Source organism: Hypomesus transpacificus, chromosome 14, assembly GCF_021917145.1.
Source record: "Hypomesus transpacificus isolate Combined female chromosome 14, fHypTra1, whole genome shotgun sequence".
Lineage (NCBI taxonomy): Eukaryota > Metazoa > Chordata > Actinopteri > Osmeriformes > Osmeridae > Hypomesus > Hypomesus transpacificus.
Window position 1 is genome coordinate 1173456 of NC_061073.1, and position 10020 is coordinate 1183475.

Below are 10020 nucleotides of genomic sequence, written 5' to 3' on the forward strand. Positions count from 1 at the left end.
AGCTTCCGGATTTTGCCTTCAAACTTAATCTGAGAAAACAAGAGAAGGGGGAGTGGGGAGGTGGAGAGAGAGAGAGAGAGAGAGAGAGAGAGAGAGAGAGAGGAGGGCGACACAAATTACATCACCAGTGACCCCACCCAGGTGGAAACTTAAACACGCTGTGTGAAAAACAGTTAAACCCATGGATCGTCATCATCTGGTCACTGGGCTTTCCCTCCAGACCAGACTGAGTAAAGGAGTGAGCGAGTGAAGGAGTGCGTAAAGAAGTGAAGACGTGAGTGAAGGAGTGAGTCAAAGAGTGAATGAGAGTGCGTGTCAAGGTCAAGTTTTCATGCAGGATTCAGGGTAACCCACTCTGAGGTCAGCTACACAGAGCAGGTTCTGGGGGGGGGGGGGGGGGGGGGGGGGAGGGAGGGGGGCAGACCAGCACCAGTACCTTGTCCAGGGGGAACTTGTTCTGGCCCAGAGAGTCCAGGGTGATCTTGTGGGAGCCAACCAGACTGAAGTTACTGGAGCGTCGAGTGCTCCTGGTGGGCAGGCCAGAGGCTGGATGAGACAGAAGAGGAGATCATGTTCTGCGTTCAAGCAGGCACATTTGAACTATGACAGCTGGAAGGAATCGAACCATTCAACCAGTTATTGAAAGCTAAATCATGGAAAGATGGAAACGAGCAGCAGTGGACTTACATGGCCCGCTGTGGATGGACTTCTACAAAGGAAAAACAGTTATTTAGTCATAAAGGACAGTCACGTAGTCTGTTCTCCAGAGATGATCACTACTAACACACTGCCACCAGGGAGAGACAAAAACACACTTACCGAGAAGGTGTTCAGTAACTTCCTCGGGGTGACCTGAGGAGACAGATGACGCTCGTTAGGTGCAATCACAAAGTATCAGAGCATCTAATCCATGTCAGCGTATACGTTATGTTTATGAGAGTATATACAGTATCTGGAGCATGTATAGTGTTTAGTAGTGTGTGTATATATACATATATCTATAAATCTATCTGGAGCATCCAGTGAATAAGCTTACTCGTGACTTGGCGGTGCTTCGCTCCACGGTGCAGGCGTTCCCAGATGTATGAGACTGAGGAGGACATGGTCAAAACGTTAGCACAGCGGCCATGTACCTAATATCCACAGCATGACAGGTAACCCTGGAGCTGCCAGTAGAACAGCAGTTGAACCAGTAGCCGTACTGGATATTAGAACGGCTTCTCTCACCAGGCTGTAGACTTCCACATCGATCTCAAAGTTTGAGCGAATGTCCTTCCTGGAGGGCATATGAACACAGTCAGTCAGGTAAACATGGTGTTTAGGGACAGATGACGGCACGCCACCAGCACTGCAAAGCTGTGACGACTCCATTAAACATGGGTAACACACACAAACACATGCTCCAAAACACACTAAATACTACAGTCAACATCTTCATTTCAGGTCTGACCTGAAGGGACTTACAGGGTGATGGAGGTGGGGAAGGAGATGGTGTCACCGTTCATGGCATCAGCTGCTGTGGCCAATGGTGTTGCAACGATGTCACAGGCTCCATAGCGAATCAGGACTAAGAAGAAATGGCTGGGCCGGCCTTAGGAAGGAGACAGGAGTCAGAGACATGCTGACCATTAGCAGTGACATACATGAGTCCAGCAGAGAGACACATCAGGTAGGTCAGCAGCTACCTGGGCGGTTCCGGGCGGAGCACACAAACTCCACCTTGAGGGGGAGCTGGACGCTGCTGATGCCGACCGTGCCCCTACAGGGCACCTGGGTAATGGAGTCCACATCACCACCTCCGGCCCTGGACGCCTCAGGACTCGACTGCTTCAGTCGAGCCACCTCCGCCAGGAGAGCTGTCCTCTTCTCACCTGGGGGGAGTGGAGGGTGAGGGATCTCTACATGGGTAGTATGAGAGGGTGAGGTGTGTGTACATGGGTAGTATGAGAGGGTGAGGGGTGTGTACATGGGTAGTATGAGAGGGTGAGGGGTGTGGGTAGTATGACAGGGTGAGGGTAGTATGACAGGGTGTGGGTAGTATGACAGGGTGTGGGTAGTATGAGAGGGTGAGGTGTGTGGGTAGTATGAGAGGGTGAGGTGTGTGTGGGTAGTATGAGAGGGTGAGGTGTGTGTGGGTAGTATGAGAGGGTGAGGTGTGTGGGTAGTATGAGAGGGTGAGGTGTGTGTGGGTAGTATGAGAGGGTGAGGTGTGTGTGGGTAGTATGAGAGGGTAAGGTGTGTGGGGGTAGTATGACAGGGTGAGGTGTGTGGGTAGTATGAGAGGGTGAGGTGTGTGTGTGGGTAGTATGAGAGGGTGAGGTGTGTGTGGGTAGTATGACAGGGTGAGGTGTGTGTGTGGGTAGTATGACAGGGTGAGGTGTGTGGTTAGTATGAGAGGGTGAGGTGTGTGGGTAGTATGAGAGGGTGAGGTGTGTGTGGGTAGTATGAGAGGGTGAGGTGTGTGTGTGGGTAGTATGAGAGGGTGAAGTGTGTGTGTGGGTAGTATGAGAGGGTGAAGTGTGTGTGTGGGTAGTATGAGAGGGTGAAGTGTGTGTGTGGGTAGTATGACAGGGTGAGGTGTGTGTGTGGGTAGTATGACAGGGTGAGGTGTGTGTGTGGGTAGTATGACAGGGTGAGGTGTGTGGGTAGTATGACAGGGTGAGGTGTGTGGGTAGTATGAGAGGGTGAGGTGTGTGGGTAATATAAGAGGGTGAGGTGTGTGGGTAATATGAGAGGGTGAGGTGTGTGTGTGGGTAGTATGACAGGGTGAGGTGTGTGGGTAGTATGACAGGGTGAGGTGTGTGGGTAGTATGACAGGGTGAGGTGTGTGTACATGGGTAGTATGAGAGGGTGAGGTGTGTGGGTAGTATGAGAGGGTGAGGTGTGTGGGTAGTATGAGAGGGTGAGCTGTGCGTACAGGAGACCAGTAGAAGCTTCTCGGCCTCTGCTTCCTCCAGGGAGCCCCTCCCGTGCACCTCGTCCGTACAGCAGCCCAGAGCCTGCAGCGTCTGGCTGATCACAGTCTGCAACTTCCCCGCCTCCTCGTTTAGAGCCTGGCCAATCACATGGCAGAGCCACACAAGGCAGGCAATAGAAGGTAAGAAGGTCAACTCGTAATCATCCAAAGAATCCACTGTAGTCGCGCACACACACTTGTTGTACACGTCACTACACACTTCACCACTATTAGTGAATCTGCTGATCATGAATATACCCACTGCTCCAGTCAACACCACCACCACCACCACCACCACCACCACCACCACCAGCACGCAGAAACGCATCCAGGTCAGCCCTGCTACCCACCAGGATTCTGTCCTTAGTGTTGATAGATGGCTTGGTCTGGGTCTTTTCTGGGTTCTGCCTCTGTACCCCTGGAGTCACAACTACAATGTCCGGCTTGGCGCTCTGACTCTGGGTGCGGTAGGCGTCGATGCTGTCAAACATTCAGAAACACATTGTCATGACTGGCATCTAGGAGTATAGGGTGGGGCGGGGGGGCGTGTGACTAACCTGTAGAGAGGAGCAGCATCTGGAGGTGGGGCGGCCTGCTCCCTAGGGGTCAACAGCAGCGAGGCGGGATTGGACAGCTGGCTGGCAGCCAGTCTCTGTAGAGAGAGACCCCATCGCTTGCATTAGACATCCACCAACAGCCCAATGGCCAGAGTACGATGCGTGTCGGCTAGGTGGAATACCAGCAGCGCTCACCATGGGAGTGACCACAGCCTCCACAGACTTGCCGAGGGGTGAGAGGATCCCACTAGGAGGGAAGGTCAGCTCGTCTCCACTGGTGTCCACATCCCGTCTCTCCGCCTCTCCCTCGCTCTCCTCCTCGCTCCTCTCCTCCTCCTCAGCCAGGGGTTCCCTCGCGTCCTTCTCTGTAGAGCCGGCTGCTATGCCGCTGTCGTGATCCTCCTGACAGCCGTCTGTGGCCATCTCCAGCACCTCCTCGAACATCTGGTCGATCATCTCCGCCGTGTGGGTCTCATCGGGGGAGCTGAAATCTGTGGACCAACCACACCCCCCTCGGTTACAGTCGCACAACAAGGGGGGCGGAGCTTACCCGGCCTTCCAAACCGGTAAGAGCACAACGAGATAGTAGATGGGGATTGTCACATGTGGAGGCCGACACAAAAGCCATTATTTGGCGCTGCCAATGGTCGATTTGAGAGAAATGGTGACACCCGTGCAAACAAGTGCCCCCGCCCACCCCCCCTGAGAAACTGAACGTCGAACTACACCAATAATCTTAACCATGCCCAAGTGGTTTCACCCAACACGTCCATGCCTAACCTGTGCCCATGTGTGAATGACCGTACAGGTGAACCCCCTGCCGAGCTAGCTGCCGCCCACCGTGGCCTGGCCCACACCTGCAGTCTCACCTGACAGAGCATCTTCCCTAGAGGAGTCGTAAGAGGAGTCCGGCTCGGACTGCACCGCCGAGTCATTGATGAGCTCTGGCTCCAGGACAAACCCCACCTTCTTCAGACTGCTGCTCACTGACTGGACCTCCGCTATCTGCTCCTCCTCTCTGGGGGCCTCTCCTGTCTCCTCATCCTGTTCATGGCTGCTAGGAGTCTCTCCTGCCTGCTCCTCACTGCTAGGAGTCTCTCCTACCTGCTCCTCACTGCTAGGAGTCTCTCCTACCTGCTCCTCCAACATGTCCTCCTGCTCCTCAATGCTCGGAGCCTCTCCTGCCTGCTCTTTAATCATGTCCTCCTGCTCCTCAATGCTAGGAGTCTCTCCTACCTGCTCCTCCAACATGTCCTCCTGCTCCTCAATGCTCGGAGCCTCTCCTGCCTGCTCTTTAATCATGTCCTCCTGCTCCTCAATGCTAGGAGCTTCTCCTGCCTGCTCCTCCAACATGTCCTCCTTCTCCTCACTGCTAGGGGTCTCTCCCCCCTGCTCCTCCAACATGTCCTCCTGCTCCTCAATGCTAGGAGCCTCTCCTGCCTGCTCCTCACTGCTAGGATCCTCTCCTGCCTGCTCCTCCAACATGTCCTCCTGCTCCTCAATGCTAGGAGTCTCTCCTACCTGCTCCTCCAACATGTCCTCCTGCTCCTCAATGCTAGGAGCTTCTCCTGCCTGCTCCTCCAACATGTCCTCCTGCTCCTCACTGCTAGGAGCCTCTCCTGCCTGCTCCTCCAACATGTCCTCCTGCTCCTCAATGCTAGGAGCCTCTCCTGCCTGCTCCTCCAACGTGTCCTCCTGTTCCTCAATGCTAGGATCTTCTCCTGCCTGCTCCTCCAACATGTCCTCCTTCTCCTCACTGCTAGGAGCCTCTCTTCCCTGCTCCTCACTGCTAGGGGTATCTCCTGCTTGCTCCGTAGCATGCAGCACCAGGTCTCCATGGTCTGTATCTGAGGTTACCGGCTCTGCCTCTTTCTGTTCTGCATCTGAACAAGCATCAACTTCACCCTGGATGTCACCAGCTGTGGTGGTCTTCACCTCCACTAAGCTCTCTGTCTCTGCTGCCCCCCGCTGGTGGATCGGTGAAGTGTCTGTCTCAACTAGCACTGCCGCTGGAACAGAGGCATGAATCATCTGAGCTGAAGATGATCTCCCCTCACCTGTTGGACAGTCACAGGCTCATAAAGATAGGTGGCTTTGTTCAACATCAGGGATATTAAAACCCTGTTCCTGGAGAGACATTGTCCGGTAGATTCTCACCCTGTCAGGTTTTCAAACTCTAACGATATATGGGTTGTTAAGATAAATTAAGTCATTTATAATTGGGATTGGAGCAGAAACCTACAGGAGGTTGCCCACCCCCTTAAAAAAACTCTTTAGGGGATGAATCTCACCTGTGTGGTCCAGGCTTCCATCCTCCACTCCATCAGGGACAGCCACTGCAGTGAAGCTGCCGTCATTCACCTGACTGGTCCCAGCCTTGCAGTCTTCCTGCTGGACAGTCAAACCAGTTACTGTAGCTCTGCTGCCGAATACACAGGCAGAGGGGACAGGCACATGGTGGGCTACAGAATGGGTTGGCTGGAATGTGTAGGTCCTTGGGATTTATGAGTGCATCTACGGTACATGATATTTATAAAGTGAAACCCCAAACGGTGAACCCTGCCTGGTCTGTGACAGTATCCTGACAGTGCACCTGCCTGGTCTGTGACAGTATCCTGACAGTGCACCTGCCTGGTCTGTGACAGTATCCTGACAGTGCACCTGCCTGGTCTGTGACACCCCAGTGATCCGGACACAACGGACTGGAATAACTAAAGCATCTGATCATAGACCAGCTTCGACTATAGATAGCACCACCTGGAACTCCTTTGAGTGCCCTCATTCCTGGGTAACCCACCCCGATATGTGCCCTCATTCCTGTGTGACCCAGCCCCAGTGAGTGCCCTCATTCCTGGGTGACCCAGCCCCAGTGAGTGCCCTCATTCCTGGGTGACCCAGCCCCAGTGGGTGCCCTCATCCCTGGGTGACCCAGCCCCAGTGAGGGCCCTCATTCCTGGGTAAACCTAGACTCACATCACTGGGCTGTAGCGGAGGCCATAGATGCATCTTGCTCCTCCCGACCAACCAGCTAAAGGATGGGGTGGAGTGGGAGGTCCCCACCTGGGAGGATTTAAAGGTGGTGGGAGAGTGGATGTAGGTATCTAGCATACTTTCCCCTGGTTTAACTGGGACATAAACAGTCTTAAAATAGCCAACCTTGCCCATCAGGCAGAAACCTGCTGTAAGTTAACCGCACCTAAAGTTAAGGACAAGTTTGAGGGGTGTTCAGGGTCCGGATATGGGATCCACTGAAAACCTGTGGAGAGAAACATGACTGCAGTCTAGAGGGGCAACAAGAAACTTACCTTAGCTAGAGAGGAGTCAGAGTAGCTTCTCTTCAGCCAGGCATTATCACTGATTGGCTGAGACCTTAGGAGGCGGAGCTCCTCCTCCCTCTCCTGATTGGTCGGGGATGGAAACGTACGTTTAAACTTCACAGGAATCTTAAGAATTGAGTTCCATAGGCACTTTGGTATGCAATGTATACACATGTAAAACTAACTCCATTTGACGGGAGTAAAGACCTCTGTATGAATGAAGCTCAGGACTTGTGTATGGTCAGGCTACTCCTAAATCGGTGGAATATACCCTTAGTGAACTATCTGATGTACTCCCCCAGGTTGCCAAGTGATCACCTCCATAGTAACAGACCTGGCGTATGCGAAAGGCTTGCTTGGAGCTGGGAGTCACGCTGCTCTGCAGTTTCTGATGCATGTCAATGACGAGGCTGGATCGGTTACGGGGGCAGCTGTTAGATGGCCTTGAGACGGACTGGTCCTTCCTGCCTGGGTAGACAAAACAAACAACTCTTTCCTTTATCTTAACCTTCAATGCATTTGAAGTAGTTGGGCTGAGAAAGATGCATCCTATACTGAACACTTTGTGTAGCTGTTAATCAATCAATATGCATGTTTTAAAAGAGCCATGGATGACCAAAGTGCTGCACAAGAGGCAAAACAATCATTGCATAAAAATAAAGCATTTAACAATATAAATATCGTCCGTCCGTCCCCTCCATATATATTCCCTTCACCTGTTGGACAGTCACAGGCTCATAAAGATAGGTAGCTCTGTTCAACATCAGGGGTATTAAAACCCTGTTCCTGGAGAGACATTGTCCGGTGGATTCTCTACACTCTAGGTTTTCAAACTCTAACGATATATTGGTTATTACGGTTCATTAAGTCATTTACAATTGGGATTGGAGCAGAAACCTGCAGGAGGTTGCCTACCCCATTAAAAAAACTCTTTAAGGGATGAATCTCACCTGTGTGGTCCAGGCTTCCATCCTCCACTCCATCAGGGACAGCCACTGCAGTGAAGCTGCCGTCATTCACCTGACTGGTCCCAGCCTCGCAGTCTTCCTGCTGGACAGTCAAACCAGTTACTGTAGCTCTGCTGCCGAACACACAGGCAGAGGGGACAGGCACATAGTAGGCTACAGAATGGGTTAGCTGGAATGTGTACTGACAAGACTGGATCGGTTGCGGGGGCAGTTAGATGGCCTTGGGACGGAGTGGTGGCTGCCGGTCGCCTGTAACTCCTCCCTGCCTGGGTAGACAAAACAAACAACTCTTTCCTTTATCTTAACCTTCAATGCATTTAAAGTAGTTGGGCTGAGAAAGATGCATCCTCTACTGAAGACTTTGTGTAGCTGTTAATCAATATGTATTTATAGTACATATTACAATATACATATACAAAAAGAACCATGGATGACCAAAGCGATGCACAAGAGGCAAATCAATCATCTAATCAAGATGTTACAAACAGCATGAATCACAATTTGAAAATTGCGCATGGGTAAGGAAGGTTTTACTTTCGTGAGAAGGTGAAGAGCCTCTAGCTTACCAGTGAGGAGGGCAAAGGACGGCAGCTGGTACCCAGGATCAGACAGGAACCTCTGGGCCAGCGGGGGCATGCCTACAGACACATGTTCTATGTTATACTGCCTGGCTGCCTGCCCATCCTCCTGTCCTCTCTAGGAAGACTAGTAGCTTTGAGTTGATCAAATGTCCATATTTGATCAAGTTCATCATAATCAAGTTTCTCTATTTCCATGGAATCATTTAACAGATTTGAGACGTTGTCAATACCTTCACGCCTTTGGATGAGCTGCCGGACAGACGGTATAGCAGGGGTGTCTGGTTTGATCTCCATTTCCAGGGACCGGCCCAGAGATGATGGCTTGGGACTCCAGTTTTCCTGGCTGGACGACTCCAGGCGTCTTCGTTTCTGCTCATCTTTCCCTTCTGACGTACGAACACACACCAAGACAAGACGATTTCATGAGAGTTTGGATGCATATGTGCGTTAATCAAAAACAGTTCACTAAACAAGCCTGCAATGTCATGACAAACGTACGATCAGTCAAAGGTCTGCACACTCACCAGATATGGGCACATTTTCCTCGATATCGGAGAATGGTTCTCTTTGTCTCTTTAAGGGACCCGATGTCCCAGTGCTGTCGTTCACATCCATATTAACAGCGTGAGAGTTGCTGTCACGAAATAACAATTTACTCAGCTCACGGTAATGTTAGCTACTGTATTTTCAAATAAGGTTAGCACACAGTTTAAGAAAACACAGAAACGTACACCCATACATGTAGACTAGGCTAGCTAGCCTAACTGACCAGACTAGTTAATCATTTGAATATTACTTGGCATCAGTGCCAGCCAGGATTATCAAAATAACTATATTTGTCTACTGTACTTTCGCCCAGTAGAGTTAAGTAAAACGACGCAAATTGTGTGTGAAAATGTCACTTGCTAGCAAGACTAGGCTAGCTAGTTAGCTAGTGTAGCTATCTCAGAACTAGCGCTAACATTAAGTTAGCTAGCTCGCTAGTCAATGGAGTCTTTCATTCCATCGCTGTCGGTATACTGTAAGCAACTTGTTTTCTACTACCTCAACATAACGGTAGTTCAGATAGTCGGTGAGTTACCAGATACAATTAGCTACTTTTCAAGAAATAAAAACGGGCTATAAAGACAAGTAAGGAAAGCATACCGTAGTATTTTGACACCGCTCCCTTTCCCGTCAAACTTTGAATTTCAGCGGGTTGAGCTCAGTTGAACCTAAAGTCAATAAGGACTCTCGTTTCCGGTTGATCTAGCTTTCAAAATAAAATGTCACAGGAAAAAAGTACGTTTGTTTGAAGGAGGAAAGTAATGTTATTGGTACGTATATCAACATTATCAACGTTCATCAACCTAGTACTAAGGTTAGAAAAAACGGTGTCCCTGAATGAGTGGAGGCTACAACATAGTAGTACAGCTCCTTTCACCCTCTCCTCAGACAAATTTCACTCTCATGCTGAGAAGGCAAAGCAACGGTTTATGCAGACGAATAAGGTATCAAAAAGTACACTTGTATGTACATATGACCCACAGTAGGAGGGCACAAGAGTTAGTTTGGCCTTTCTTACTTATTCAAGGTCGAGGGACACACGTTTTTGTTGTTGTATGTAAACGGCTAATACGGTTAACAACAACATTAGGTTGG

General features: G+C 50.6%; 1 protein-coding gene across 1 annotated transcript in view; it reads right to left on the minus strand.

Annotated features, from left to right (window-relative positions):
- Window positions 1–9797, minus strand: part of si:dkey-30c15.10 (uncharacterized protein LOC559353 homolog) — a 14718-nt gene extending 4921 nt beyond the window's left edge. Inside the window, exons 1-21 of the mRNA XM_047033438.1 lie at window positions 9526–9797; window positions 8904–9013; window positions 8610–8765; window positions 8365–8436; window positions 7985–8064; window positions 7781–7880; window positions 7165–7298; window positions 6819–6911; window positions 5805–5901; window positions 3709–4004; window positions 3514–3608; window positions 3307–3436; window positions 2918–3053; window positions 1686–1871; window positions 1465–1591; window positions 1228–1276; window positions 1037–1090; window positions 820–852; window positions 688–709; window positions 437–546; window positions 4–29 (exon numbers count right to left, since the gene is read on the minus strand). Of these exons, the coding sequence (XP_046889394.1) occupies window positions 4–29; window positions 437–546; window positions 688–709; window positions 820–852; window positions 1037–1090; window positions 1228–1276; window positions 1465–1591; window positions 1686–1871; window positions 2918–3053; window positions 3307–3436; window positions 3514–3608; window positions 3709–4004; window positions 5805–5901; window positions 6819–6911; window positions 7165–7298; window positions 7781–7880; window positions 7985–8064; window positions 8365–8436; window positions 8610–8765; window positions 8904–8994 (2087 nt within the window). The 5' untranslated portion in view covers window positions 8995–9013; window positions 9526–9797. The remainder of the gene's footprint in view (window positions 1–3; window positions 30–436; window positions 547–687; window positions 710–819; window positions 853–1036; window positions 1091–1227; window positions 1277–1464; window positions 1592–1685; window positions 1872–2917; window positions 3054–3306; window positions 3437–3513; window positions 3609–3708; window positions 4005–5804; window positions 5902–6818; window positions 6912–7164; window positions 7299–7780; window positions 7881–7984; window positions 8065–8364; window positions 8437–8609; window positions 8766–8903; window positions 9014–9525) is intronic.
- Window positions 9798–10020: the final 223 nt, after the last annotated feature.